This window comes from Ahaetulla prasina, chromosome 10 (genome assembly GCF_028640845.1).
Source record: "Ahaetulla prasina isolate Xishuangbanna chromosome 10, ASM2864084v1, whole genome shotgun sequence".
Taxonomy (NCBI): Eukaryota; Metazoa; Chordata; class Lepidosauria; order Squamata; family Colubridae; genus Ahaetulla; species Ahaetulla prasina.
Genome location: NC_080548.1, coordinates 33,983,009 through 33,997,401, shown reverse-complemented (window position 1 = coordinate 33,997,401; position 14,393 = coordinate 33,983,009). Strand labels below are relative to the sequence as shown.

General features: G+C 54.1%; 1 protein-coding gene across 1 annotated transcript; it reads left to right on the top strand.

Moving 5' to 3' along the window:
- The first annotated feature begins 1,165 nt into the window (after nucleotides 1-1,165).
- On the top strand, nucleotides 1,166-13,760 carry PRX (periaxin). The gene is made up of 5 exons (XM_058196498.1): nucleotides 1,166-1,223; nucleotides 4,627-4,770; nucleotides 5,299-5,458; nucleotides 6,230-6,423; nucleotides 7,092-13,760. The coding sequence occupies exons 2-5, from the start codon at nucleotides 4,744-4,746 to the stop codon at nucleotides 12,786-12,788; spliced, it is 6,078 nt and encodes a 2,025-aa protein (XP_058052481.1). The 5' UTR covers nucleotides 1,166-1,223; nucleotides 4,627-4,743; the 3' UTR covers nucleotides 12,789-13,760.
- The last annotated feature ends 633 nt before the right edge of the window (nucleotides 13,761-14,393 follow it).

Sequence of the window (14,393 nt, the reverse complement as noted above, 5' to 3'; positions counted from 1 at the left end):
TCTAGCACAGCCAGCAGGTCGCCTGAAGAAAGAGAGAGAAAATTGGCCCGGAGTCTCTGAGGGCAACCCCTGATTCTGGCAATCTGTCCCGAAGGAGTAAGTTCTCTTTTATTTCATTTTTGCTCCTCTTGACTCTGAGATGACTCTAATTTTAGCATTTTGTTCTGCTCTTGATTTCCACAGCTCCCTACTCCCCCAGTGTGCTCTGGGGTAACTCCTCCTGTACTCACTCCCGCAGCTCTGCTTGACTGGGCTTGTGTCCTGCTCTCCCGAAATCAAGCCTCTTCCTCACACCTGCCAGGTCTTGCCACCTGGCCAGGGCAAGGCTGCTCTCAAGGGGCAGGTGAACGAGACAGGGGTGGGCAGGTGAATGTCCAGCACAAGTGCATAATGGGCACAGTGGTCTAGCAAGGCCAGATCATGGTGCCTGTGCCTAAAATGCATCTGGGCTGCCCATCTGCGGGAAGGAGGCTGAGTCACTTTCCTGGGAGGTCTCTGCTGGGTGGAACTGCAGCCTTGGCCCCAGCTCTGCTCCCCACTTGAGTTTTGCTGAGACTACAGAATGCCTGACATTCTCCCCAAACTTCCAGCTGCTCAGCTGTGAGTGGAGGGGGGAGGGACCGAAGAAGCCCCCTGATTCTCTTTGCTTGCTGCCTCTTCCACTCAAACTATGGGAGCTCCTGAAGTCACGTCTGCGTCTCCCTCTGGCTGGCTCAGGGACTGAGGAGTTCTTTACCAGGCCCAGCCTGGCACCTCCTTGGGTCCACTTTTATTTTGCTGCCCATGCTTGGGGAATCTTGGCTTCCAGTCCTGAACATGTGTAAGGAACTTACTGTGCCGTTGCCAAAGAGGCAACTTGGACTCCTGCTGAAAAAGGCCTCTGACAGCTGTGGGTTGGCTTCCAAAGAAGCACGGGGCACTGCCCTCACCTCCAGGGGCTTCCCACCAGGCCTGGCTGAGCCTTGCTGGAAGCTATTTTCTGGGGTCCATGGAAGGCCTGGCCCAATTGGCCGAGGCACTCAACCCCTCCAGCTTCTGCTTGGCCTTTTGGTGACCACAAACACTTCTACGAGCTGTTCCCAGCCCTGCCAGAGATGCCTGTCCAGAGCCAGTGGACTGAAAACCCTCCTGGCTGTATGTTACATCCTTTCTTCTCTTGCTACAGGTCCCCTTCGTCCTCCCAGGCTGGTTCTCCGAGTTGACGCAGTGGGTAGGCTGCACAGGTAACTGAGAGAGGCAGCACCCTGGCTCCCTTCACCCCTCTGCTTGGTCAGAAGAGGGGGGGGGATGCTCTGGCTGCTCCTGGGCCCTGCTCCTGCTCAATGGCTGCTGTGGAAAGGAGCCTCTGAGGCTGCCATCCACAGTGGACTCTGAAGAGGCGTGGAGAAATTCTCCTTGGAATGCTGGCAATGCCAGAGGCCTGGCTGGGACTCAGCGCCCCTTTGTCTTCCTGGGCAGGGAATGTCTGGCATGGAGCCCTGACCTTTTGGGGAATGGAGTGGCGTGGGCCCCAGTGTCCAGTGTGGGAATGAAATGCCCTGTCTGAACAGCAGCATGGGCCCCAGCAGGACTGGGCTGGAAGGCAAGAAAGAAACTGCTGATGATACTTGAGGGGGGAGGGGATCCCAAAGGCATCCATTGGGCAGAGACTGGCTCTCTTTTCCAGAGGCCCCAAGGGGTGGAGGGGTGGCCTTCTCAAGGGCTCTCCCTGTCCAGATTAAAGGCATAACAAGCAGTCTTGACATATATGTGTCCCTTGCCCCAAGCTGCTGCCAAATTAAAACGTAACTGAGAATTGTTATTAGTATTTGTATACTTCCCAATGTCTCTCGATGGCATACAAACTTAAATAATAACAAAAATAACATCTAAAATAAGTGCCCAGGTGTGGTACAAATACAGCAGAATCATTGCAAAATTCTGTCCAATAAGTTTGCACAAGGAATAGCAATAGCACTATAACGATAGCACTTAGACTTATATACCGCTTCACAGTCCTTTACAGCCCTCTCTGGATTATTTACAAATGTCAGCATTTTGCCCCAACAATCTGGATCCTCATTTTACTGACCTTGGAAGGATGGAAGGCTGAGCCAACCTTTAGCCAGTCAGGATCGAACTCCCGGCTGCGGGCAGAGTTTGCCTGTGAAGAGGGTGCCATTTCACCCAGAGGGAGCTTGAGAACCTGTTGTGTTGTAGCCTGCTTTTAAGCAGAGCAGCCCCCAACCCTGGGCTGACCAGCAGGAAAGGAAGCAAAAGTCCCACGGAGGGTTTTCTTTCTGCCGCTCTGCAGCCACCGACTTCACAGCAGTTCAGGTGGTAGGCCAGTGCCTTCTGCGGCTGCCTTTGCTGCTGCCCGTTCTAAGGCTATGGCCAGAGGCCAGGCAGCTTGATGTATCCTGCAGTTGCCTGAACTGTGAGATTGGTGGCAAATAAATTTGAAAAAGAAATAAATTTGATGAAGGGAGGGAGAGAGAGAAAGAACCAGTGGTGAAATCTACTTACCTTCCTTACCGGTTTGGAAGTGCACACACATGTGCATAAAGTAAAAAACACATTACTTCCCGGTTAAAATCAGGAAGTAATGACACCCGGGCAGGTGGGCAGAGTTTTGCTCCGCCATTGCTACCAGCCACAGTCGCTACCGAATCACACGATCCGGTCCGATCTGGGAGCATTTCACCCCTGAAAAGAACCAACCTCTGGCTTCCCCTCCTTAAGGAAAGGAAATTACCGTATTTTTCACATTATAAGATGCATCCTCAAGTGGCTGGAAATGTCCATGCTTCTTATAGAGTGAATATTGCGGTGGGGGGGAGGGGGTTGTTTCAGCAGCAGCGTTTGGAGCCACCCTCTGTTACATCTGCCTGTCATTGCTGCCGCTGTTCACCACCGCTGGGGAACACTGGAGCCTTGGCTGCTGGGCAGCTGATTGGCAGTTGGATCGGCCTCCTGAAATACCACAGATCAGCTGTTCTAGGCAGCGGGGATTGCTGCCACTGCTGCCATTCGCCGCCACTCTCCACTGCCTAATGGCCATTTGGCGACAGTAGCGAACAGCAGCAAACAGCAGCAATAGACAGTGGCAAATCAGCAGTATTCCAGGAGGCCAATCCAACCACCAAGGAGCTGCTCGGCAGCGAAGACTCCAGTGTTTGTCGGTGGTGCAGCAGCTCCTCAGCTCACTTGACCGGTGGTAGGTGCAACGGACCGAAGCCCTGACGAGTCACGTGCTGGGGCTGCGATGATGTGCTGAAGCAGACCAGGCTGTTTGCTGCAAGGACGCTAGCCAGATTAATACCAGATGGATGCTGGGAGGCAGATTTTTTTTCTTGTTTTCCTCCTTTAAAGCTAATGTGCATCTTATGGTCCGGTGCATCTTATAGTGCGAAAAATATGGTACACCTAGGATGAGTCTTATCAGAGGCTTCCAGGTTCAGGTTTGCCGTCTCTGAACAGCTCTACCCACTTTTCAGATGGTAACTGATGTCCTGTCCTAACGCCCCTCGCCCTCCGCTTTGACTTACTCAGTCCTGGAAAGGCACCCGTAACCAGTGCCCTTTTGGAAAACTGATTCGGGGGGATTCCTGTCGGATACTGGCCAAACAGGACCTGCTGTCTCCCCAAAGATGCCTCCCTTGCTTTAAGTCTACATCTCAGCAATCCTGCCTCCACCCCTACCTGCCTGCTTTTCTCATTCTCCCACCTGGGCAAGAACTCTACTGATTCTTTCTAAGCCAAAGAATCTTGGAATGGGTTCACTCTGCCTGCCCACCCGTCCAAAACCAGAACAGAACGAGACCACACCGAGGGTGGGGGCAGAAGCCTACCAAGGAAAGGATGAGGTCATAACAGGCTGGATTCAGCTGAGCAATCCTGCCAGTGGCAGTTGGGCAGTGGCTCTGAATGTGGCCAATGCCTCCAGTATCTGCCCCCCACAGCTGATGGGAGCTGGAGCCAGGCTTCCTGGAGGGGCAAAAGGAATGGCAGCAGCCCTGCCTTCCCTGCGTTCAGCTTCCTTGCAGCTGGCCTTCCTGATGGAGCCAAGGGAAGCTCCTTTGCCTCTGGGCTTCAGGTGCTCTTCTTCACACACACCCCAGCAAAGTCCAAGACATTTTCCTCCTCCTGGAAAAAGGGGCAGCTTTTTTTGAGGGGGGGGAGTGCCATGCCAAGGCTGGACTGCTCTGAGGCAAGGAGGGCTTGTGGGCGCCTGCAGGAGGGTAATGAGCCTACTCCATGACAACCCACTTGCAACTGATGAGGAGGAGGTTTTAGCCCCCCCTTCAGCAATCATGCTTTTGCTCCCTGTTCTTAGTGTGGGGGCAGAGGGATGTGCTGCCTGCTGCAGTCCTGGGCCCACTCTGAAGGACCTCAGGTGGGAGGAAGAGGGAGTGGGGGAGAGGATTTGTTCCAAGGGGGTCTCTCATGTAGGTCGAGGCAGGGGGAGAGCCAGGACTACTTTGGAGTGATTCTTGAAGTTCGGACATCATTGTTCCGGGGCCGGGGGGAGGCAGCAGAGAAGATTCTAGGGGTGTCTCAGCACTCTTGCAGGAAACATGGTTGATGCTCCTACCTCTGCAGCCTACAGAAACTCTGCTGGGGTTGAGACACACTGTCCCCTTCCAGGCCTACAAGAGAAGCTTCATGTGGTGCCGAAGGGGGCCCTCCTGAGAAAAGCACGAACCAGGGAGGAGATCCTGAAGTGGAGGGGCACATCCTTCTGCTACCCCCCCTTTCCCGAAGATGACAGCACAATTCATTGCAATGGAGGTGAGCACGGCAGGAGGCTGCAGAGCTTCAATGGCTACAGGAAGGGACCTCTGAATGGCAGGAGGGCCTCTAGGATCACCTTGCCTTGGAAACTAGGCATGAGCCCAAGAGAGCCCTGGCTCAGCTGAGCAAACGGAACCAAGCTCAGAGAGGCCTCTGGATAGGCCAGGGTCCTCTCTTCACCTGAAGTCCCCTGCAGGGGGCAGTGGCTGGGTGACTTTGGCAAGGTGTACCAGGCAGGGGAGGTAAACCAGCTTTGGCAGAAGAAGGCTCTGCTTCCTGATGCAAATAAAGCTTTGCAGCCACTATCAAACAGACATGCCCTCTGCACCTGCTTCCCCAATGTACCCTCCTGTCCTCCGCCTTCTCTACTCCTGCCGCTCCTTGAGGTTGCCCTGCTTGACAAGCAGCCTTGTAAAGAGAGTCCTCCAAAGCAGCCAGTTTTTATCAGGTGGCAAATTTAGTAGATACCCCCACTTCCTATCCCAGAGGCAACGGATTAGGGGTGGATTCTTTTTTCCTCTGCAGAAGACCATCGAGGCCTCTGAGCTGCTGGAGATGGTAGTGGAGACTGAGGCCGGAGCCGGGGCCCGGGGGCTGAGCGTGGCCGGTGGAGGGAAGGAAGGCCTTTTTGTGAAGGATGTGCTCAAGGACTCTCCAGCTGCGCGAGTGCTGAGTCTCCAGGAAGGTGAGCGATCCAGAAGGACCCAACTCAGATCAATGCTTTTTATTAGTTTACAACATAAAATACAAAAATACAAAAGCAAAGAATAGGAAAAGTGTAATGAAGGGAAAAAGAAAGAAAAGACACTGATTTCTGACTCCCTTTGGTGCAGTAGAATAAGAAGTAATACCAAACTTTTTTACTTTCGCATAATAGTATAAACTAACCATTTCTATAACGACAGATCTATCTAATCAGTATAGCTCAAAATCAAAGTTTCATTTTTTTCCACCTTAAGCACAGAAGCGGTTTCCAAGTAGAAACAAAAGCACTTGTGCTTTTGTCTTTGAGCAAAGCCGTCAGTTTAGCCACCTCTGCTAACTCCATCAGCTGAGGGCATTGAAGTGTCCTTCCATTTTGTGCATAAAGTGATTTTGCTGCCATCAACATACGTAACATCAAAGTTCCTACACTTTTCTCTTCCCTTTTCCCTCCCCTATTTTGCCTGTTATTAGCTTTTGTATTTCATATTATAAACCAATAAACCTTCTGGTTACTCCAGAAGGGCCCAACTCAGGTGGGCAGAGTCTGGCAGCAGCAGGCCTGGCAGGACGAGACAGGGCACTGCCTCGTCTGGCTGCTTGGAAATGCTTAAGCTTTCTGATGACTTTAAAGGCTGCATCTGTGGGAGAACGGGTGCCAGGCCCTTGAGGGCTGCCTGGTGGCCAGAGATCTTGGGAACCAGCCTGCCGCAATACCCTTAACATCCTCCCTCACCCATCTTGCAACTTGCAGGTGATCAACTCCTGAGTGCCAAAGTTTACTTCGACAACATCAAGTATGAAGACGCCCTGCAGATCCTCAAGTGTGCCGAACCATACAAAATCTCCTTCTGCCTGAAGCGGGTGATTCCCAGCGCAGACGTCTCTCGCAAGCCTGGAGCCACAGTCTTTGAAGTGAAAGGTCCCAAAGCCAAGATGGCCAAGCTGGTAGGTGACGCTGACAACCCTGGGTGTTTTACCCATGGGAACCCAGACTTTGCACAGCAGCCACCTAGGGAGGGCCCCAAGTCGAGGCTGAGGTGGAGCACAAGGGGAGATCCGTCCGCTGTCCTCAAAGGCTGTTTCTTTCCGAGCACAAGTTCAGAGGAGAAACGGGAAGGGATTTTTGTTGGCCTTCTCTTGGCTGAAACAAGAACTGGGAGTCTCCTAGGCCATCATCCCAGAAGGGAGATTTCTGATAAGTAAGTTTACTGCAGGACTAAGAAATCCGTTAAAGGGAAATTCCAGCAGCAGCTGCATCTAAAATACAAGCTGCATTTATAATGGAATCCAGATTCAATCCTGCTTGTTTGTTCATTTCCCTTCCCAACAGTAGGGAAGGCTGAGAGGGCCTAAAGAGAGGTAGATGCTGACTTTCCCTGGACAGGCCTGATGACCTGAGAAAACAGAGCCCGGAAACCCCTGCCCCTCCCCGTTAATCGTAAAGGCAGAGGAGCTCTGGAAATGGGGCTGTTTTTCTCCTGGACCCTTAGATGCAGGAGTTCTGCCAGAGGCCGTCAAGACCTGCGTAGGAGAAGCGCCCCTCAGGTCTCGGGGAATGAGGCAGGCTTCTTGGCCAGGGAGACTCACCAACCCCTTGCTTCTTCTCTCCTCAGAACATCCAGGGTCTCTCCTCCCTGAAAAGGAAGAAGAAAAAGAAGAAGAGGAGGAGGATGGTGGCACAGAGCCTGGAGGAGACGGAGGCACCCCTGGCAGCCAGGAAGCCCGAGGTGGCCCCAGTTGATGTGGAGTTCTCCTTCCCCAAGTTCTCCAAGCTGCGCAAGGCCAGGAGTGCTGGAGAGGTGGCCGTGGCTGAACCAAGCCCAGGCATTTCGCGGAAGTTGTCTTCTCTGGAGACAAAGCGACACCGACTGAAGTTCCCCCGCCTGAAGGTCAAGGACGCAGTTGCGGCCGAGGCCCACCTTGCCATGGGTCTGCCACATGCTGGTCTGGAATTGAAGGAGGCAGGCAGGGGAGGAGGTGAGGGGAAGATGTTCCGATTCACCATGCCTTTTTCCAAAACAAAGAAGCCCAAGGAAGAAGCCAGGGCAAAAATGGAAACAGGATTCCAAGCCCCGCAAGTAGAGTTTGCTCTGCCTAAGATGGGGGCTCAGGATGAGTCTCTTGAGGCCAGCCCCGAAGGCAAGAGCCTCGCGGTCTTAGAATCTCTGTTCGGGTGGCCCAAAGTGGAGGCTGCCCCGCCCAAAGGAAGCGCCAGTGCCCTGGAGACCCACCCAGGTCTTCTCCAGGCTGGGCTGAAGCTCCCTGCAGCCGAAGTGGCAGCTCCCAAGGTGGATGTAGATTTGGCCCTGCCCAGGTTGGAGTGTGCTGCCCCAGAGGCTGCCCCTAAAAGGGAGGGGCTCAGAATCAAAGTCCCCAAGTTTGGGATCTCTGCCGAGGAAGCAGAACTGAAGCTGCCCTTGATGAAGGCTCCTGCCCTGGGAGAAAGTCAAAAAAATGTTTTTGAGGACCAGCTGAGACCAGGAGAGGCAGTGCCTTCTCTGGGCATAACAGCTCCCAGTGTGGATCTAGAGCTCCCCTTTCCCAAGGGGAAGAAGGGCATGGAAAGCCATGAAATCTTGGGCAAAGTCTCCTTGGTCAGCCTACCCCAGCTGGGCTCCAAAGCCCAAGAAGGAGGAGCAGGCAAACTGCCCCGGGTGGAAGTCAGCAAGGCAGACAAGATGAGGGGCTCCGTAATTCAGATGCCTGGCCTGGAGATTTCCCCGAGAGAGCAGCCTTTGGAAAGCCAAGAGGCAGCTGGAGTGGCAGGTGCTACTCAGGTGAAGCTCCCTGAGGTGAGGGTGCCCTCTCTTGACATCTCTACCCCCAAAGTCCAGAATATGCATCTTTGCAAGGCCCTGGGGGAACCGGCTGCCCCTTCTGGAAGGGCAAAACCCAAAGAGGCTGCCGAAGGGGCTGGATTTAAGCTTCAAATGCCTCAAATATCCCTCCCAAAATTTGATTTCCCTGTCAAGGCAGTCCCCTCCCCGCCTTCAGTCCAGGTCAAAATGCTGAAACCAGAAAGAGACCCCGGAACAAAGGTCAGCCTCCCAAAGGTGGATGTAGATTTGGCCCTGCCCAGGTTGGAGTGTGCTGCCCCAGAGGCTGCCCCTAAAGGAGGGCTCAGAATCAAAGTCCCCAAGTTTGGGATCTCTGCCGAGGAAGCAGAACTGAAGCTGCCCTTGATGAAGGCTCCTGCCCTGGGAGAAAGTCAAAAAAATGTTTTTGAGGACCAGCTGAGACCAGGAGAGGCAGTGCCTTCTCTGGGCATAACAGCTCCCAGTGTGGATCTAGAGCTCCCCTTTCCCAAGGGGAAGAAGGGCATGGAAAGCCATGAAATCTTGGGCAAAGTCTCCTTGGTCAGCCTACCCCAGCTGGGCTCCAAAGCCCAAGAAGGAGGAGCAGGCAAACTGCCCCGGGTGGAAGTCAGCAAGGCAGACAAGATGAGGGGCTCCGTAATTCAGATGCCTGGCCTGGAGATTTCCCCGAGAGAGCAGCCTTTGGAAAGCCAAGAGGCAGCTGGAGTGGCAGGTGCTACTCAGGTGAAGCTCCCTGAGGTGAGGGTGCCCTCTCTTGACATCTCTACCCCCAAAGTCCAGAATATGCATCTTTGCAAGGCCCTGGGGGAACCGGCTGCCCCTTCTGGAAGGGCAAAACCCAAAGAGGCTGCCGAAGGGGCTGGATTTAAGCTTCAAATGCCTCAAATATCCCTCCCAAAATTTGATTTCCCTGTCAAGGCAGTCCCCTCCCCGCCTTCAGTCCAGGTCAAAATGCTGAAACCAGAAAGAGACCCCGGAACAAAGGTCAGCCTCCCAAAGGTGGATGTTTCCTTGCTGGCAATGAAGGTGCCAGGTGTGCAACTTCCTAAGGTGCCAAAGCCAGAGCTGGGCATTTCTGTTGAGAGGCCAGAAGTTGAGATGACTGCTCCTCCAGCCCCACAGAGCTTTTCATCTGCAACTGTGCCTGCGCTGGACATTCAGCTGCCAAAAGTTGGAGTAGAGCTGGATTTGGCGAAGCGTGAAAGAGACGTTTCTAAGCAGGGTGCTAAAGCCCAGGAGGCCACCCTAGAGACCCTGAGCAAAGACCTAGAGGTAGAAATCAGTCTCCCAAAGTGTGTGGTCAGCCAACCTGAGCTGGAGCCAGGGATGAGAAGCATTGAAGGGCTGGCTCTTGCTGGGATGGTAGCCAAATTCCCGAAGGTGGACCTTGCCTTTGAGAAACAGCCAGCAGATGCTGAAGGGACAAAGACTGACCTAGAAGGAGCCAAGATGAAGCTGCCAACTGTAGAGATCCCACCAATAAGTCTCCCAGAGATGACTACTGATAGTCAGGTCAAGGCGAAAACATCTCGATTTGCCCTGTCCAAATTTAGCATTTCGGGCCCCAAAGTCTGGAGCAAAATGAGCCCAGACGTTTTGGTGTCTGGAGTGGAGGGCAGAGAAGCTGCCGACTTGGGTACAAAGCTGAAATTGCCAAAGTTTGGGATCTCTTTCCCCAAATCAAAATGGGAAGCAGAGGCAGAAGATGCCAAATTAGCCCTTGAGATTGAAGGGGAAGTGCCCAAGGAAAGGCTTGGCAAAACTACAGAGAGCAGAATGAAGTTGCCCACAGTGGAGGTGGATATTGGCTACCCACAAGGCATGGAAGGATGTTCTGATGGAGACAGGGAGGGAACCTCCCCTGAACTCCTCGGTGTCCAATTTAAAGGGCCAAAACTCTCACTACCGAGCTTTGGGGGCAAAGGCAAGGAGGAAGAGTGGGGTGCCCTAGAGAGTGAGGAGGTAAAGTTACAAGGCAGCAAGGGGGGCTTGACAGGGCAGCCGGAGCCCAGGATGTTGGAGAAGGACGCCAAGGCTTCCAAGTTCAGGATAGCTTCTTTTGGCCTCATGAGGAGAGAAGTGGAGGCCAAAGCCAAGAAGGTCCCTGGGAGTCCAAAGGAGAAGCCAAAAGGCCCATTTGGGAAGATGCCCCAGCTGAAGCTTTCCTCTCTGAAGGCCCAAGGAGAGAGAAGGAAGGTCCACCTTCTAGCTCCAGAACTAGATGAGAAAGTCCTCCCCCAGGTAGAGTTGCCAAAGCTTGCCCCCAGAGCCAAGACGGGGCTGATCCCAGAGCCAGAGAGCCCTGGGTTCAGGGTTCAGGTGCCATCAGTGGAGATTGCTGTGCCTAGTTCCAAAGCTGAAGGGGAGGCGACTGTGGATAAACTGGCAGGAGATGCAGCCAAGGTGGAGTTCCAGCAGCAGGAGGGAGAGCTCAAGAGGCCCAGAGCGCCTCCCATCCAGGTGTCTGCTCCCACACTAGAGCTGGACGTTGGTTTGCCCATGGCTGGTAAAGAAGAGGGCATTCTCCAGGCAGCCCCTGGCACAAGTGCCATAATCAAGCTGCCAAAGGTGGAGCTGGCAAAACTTGGGAAGGGCGAGGTGGAAGAGGCAGAGGCAGCTGTGCAGTTCCTGGGGAAGGAAGGAGAGAAAGACCTAGAAGGGATGGCTGAAGCCTCTGCCCTGGGCACCAAGGTACGGCTGCCCAAAGTGGACATTTCCTTGCCCAAGGCCTGGCTGCCAGAGGTGGAGCTGCCTCCAGCCAAGGTGGATCTTGGCCTGGAAGGGCCAGAAGCAAAATTCAAGATGCCTTCAATGGAGCTGCCGAAACTCAGTGCCCCAAAAACGAAGGCTCCTGAGCTGGAGCTTGATATGGGTTTGGATGGGGGAGGGGTGATGCCCAAGGTCACAGTAGGCACTCCTTCAGTGAAGTGGCCTAAGTTTGGGTCCTTGGGCTCAGCAGGAGAAGGGCAGGGTGAGGAGGATTTGGCCCAGATCCCCCAACTGGAGTTGAAGCCTCCCAAATTCAGAGGAAGGACAGATGCCTTGGACTCTGAAACGGGGATGAAAGAGGGCCAGCTAAAGGTGCCCACTCTGCCTCTTGGCCTTGGCAAGCTGGAAACAGAAGCTGGGACGGAAACCGAGGAGAGCAGATTCAGGCTGAAGCTTCCGTTGCTCAGCGTCTCCAAGCCAGAGGCCGAGTTGAGCCTGGATACACAGCCCCTCTGTTGTCTTGCCGATGAGGCAGTGCCTGCCTTCAGGATGCCCCAGATTGCTTTGCCCGATGTCGGCTTCTCTGGGGATCAGGAGAGGGGAGAGGAGGCCAAGGCAGCAGGAGCAACAGACTTGGAGAGGGGGCTGGAAGGCATGTTGAAGATGCCCAAAATCGGTATCACTGCGTGTGGGGCAGTAGACACCAAGTGGGCCACAGGGAGTGCCATTTGTCCAAGCCAGAGGGGTGCGGGTAGGGGAGAGCCAGAGGGGAAGAAATCGGTTTTTAAGGTCCCTGGCTTGGAAATTTCTGCTCCAAGTCTCAAAACTCATGCTGAATATGAGGTCGGGGCCCCCCACACGCGGCAGAGGGGCTCCTTGGATCTGGAAGGCGCAGGCAAGGAGGGCTGGAAGCCGACAGATGGCCACTCAGATGCAGGGAAGCGGCACAGGGTAAAGATCCCCACGTTTGGCCTCTTCCTGCCCAGGGTGGGGCTGGAGGCTCCTGAGGGCCTTGTGGGGAAGGAGGCAGAAACCAAGGGGGGCTTCTTGGCCCTGGGGAGTGCCAAAGAGAAGGAAGGGTCTGCTGGGCTCCTGGCGAGAGAAGAGGAGAGCCAGGCCAAGGCTGCCAAACTCAAGCTGCGACCCCCCTTCGGGGTCTCCCTCTCCAGGCCCAAGTGGGCCACTGAACTCAATGGGGAAGCCGAGGAGGAGGCTTCCTCCAGGCTGAAGGTGCCCAAGCTGGGTTTTTCCAAGGCCGAGGGACCTGCTCAGCTCCAGGGAGAGAGGGTGGAGGTGCTACTCCAGGATGGGGTGAGCAAATTGGGGAAGATCCCGCTGCCCCAGGTGGAACTCCTGTCTCCCTCTAAGGGGGCTGAGACTGACCCAGAGCTGAGCCTCAAGCTGGTTAAGGCAGACGAGGCCAAGGAGGAAGCCCACTGTAGTGCCACAGCTCTCAAGGCTGCCAAATTCAAGCCCCCCAGGATTGCACTCTCTGGCTTCAAGAAGCGCAACGGGGAGTTGGCCCCCGAGGCTGTAACTGCACCCAGGCCCCAAGCGGGGGGGACATCTTTGAAAACAACCACTAAAGGGGAGCCGTCCAGCAAGTTCAGGTTTCCAAAACTGGCGTTAAGCTCCAGATCCCAAGAGGTGCTGGAGATCTCCGAGCACCAGCAGGATCAGGGGGGAGGCAACTTCAGGCTGCCTGCTGTGGCTTTCTCTGCAGAGAGTGGCCCCGAGGAGGGAGGGGCCCCTCCCAGGAAGCCCATGGAAAAGGCGGCTCTCTGAAGGTGCTCCCCAGCCTGGCTCACACCATGTAAGGTCAAGCACTAACCACGTTGGGGGGGGGGATGCGACAGGACATGCCTTGGCAGGGAGGGGCGGCTGGCTGGCACAGGTGTAGAGCTGCCTCTCTGATGGGCTTCCCTTTTTAACTGCCCCTCCACCACGGGGGCCCTCCTGCTTTGCTCCAGGGCTGTGCTTTAAAAGAGGAAGCCAGCCCAGAAAGGGATGCAGATGCCCCTCTGCCTCCTGGGCACAGACTGCATTTGGGACAAAGGTCTTACCTGCTTTTTCCATCAGAAGACAGCCCCACTCCCAGCTCCTTTGATAACATTAATTCTGTAACTTTAGAATTGGGGTGGGGGTGGGGGTGAAGGAAGCTTTGAGTGGGGAAGGAGCTGGGGCTGCTCCATGGTGTTTGCAAAAGGGATTGGCCCTCAGGGGCAGGGCAGGCCTCACACTGATGCTGCAAACAAGGGGATGCCCCTCATCTGGAGAGCTGATGGGAGACATGCCTGCGGGAGGAGGATGCTGAGCCTGCGGGGACAAAAGGGCCGCCCAGGGGAGGCTGCTTCCACTGCCTTCACTTCGGAACCACCACCCCTTTGGTCTTCTTGTCCAATGGTATAACCTGGGAATAGACCACCTGTGGCATCAAGGGAGGCAATGGCCCAGGGAAATTGGGAGAGTTAAGGGCAGTTTAGGGGGCCTCTCCCTCTTCTCAGATGGGGCAAAATTATTTCACGTGCTCTGAATGTACAGACATCTTTTATTCTAATGTTTAACCAATATGGCCTTCTGAAGTGGCCTTTTTTAAAAAAACTAAAAGATCTGATAACTGCTTCTTTCCCAAAATTATAAGCTGACCTTTTCTAAAACATGTAAAGGAAGTTACACTATCTCAGATAGTCTGTTCTACAGCTGCTGCTTGTTTTCTATCCCGGGTTTGAATAAAAATTAATCTGTGAACTAATTCCATTACGTTTGCATCATGTTTCATCTTTGAGCTCTCCATAGATATATCACTTTTGTCCATCTGCACAGAACCAGCCCAGCAGTCAAAGTAGCCAAGGACTCAGTAATCCTTTCCCTTTTCCTTCATCTTCCCTTTCACATCACTTTGAAGGTGGGACTTCATAAAGTCAGTTCCAGCATCCAGAAATCCTGACTTGTTCTGCCCTTGTACTGGTCACCTGCTGCTGGGACCTGAAGCAAATTCCTGTGCCGGAAATGCCATCACCACCTAAGCAGCAGAAACCAGGTCCTCCTCCATCTTGGATGCCAGGAGGGCATCTCTGCCAGTGCCTTCTCAGAGAAGGAAGTCAATGTTTTGATAGGGTGTCGGGAGGCAGATTTGCAGGAGAGAGAAAAGCCAACAGCCAGGAGTCCATCCGATGCGCTTTCTGGGGCCTTTGGGCATCTGGGGCCATGTGCAGTGATCCGCGAAAGCACCTGCATTTATAAATCAGTCTTTATAGTGTCCAAGACCGATGCCTTTCAGCAAGCTAGCTTTGCTAGCCTCAAGCCAAACGAAGCTTCTTTACTGGGGCTTCTTCACCTTGTGAGGGGCTGGCAAACATCTGGTCTGCAGGTGCCTTTAGAATTGACCGG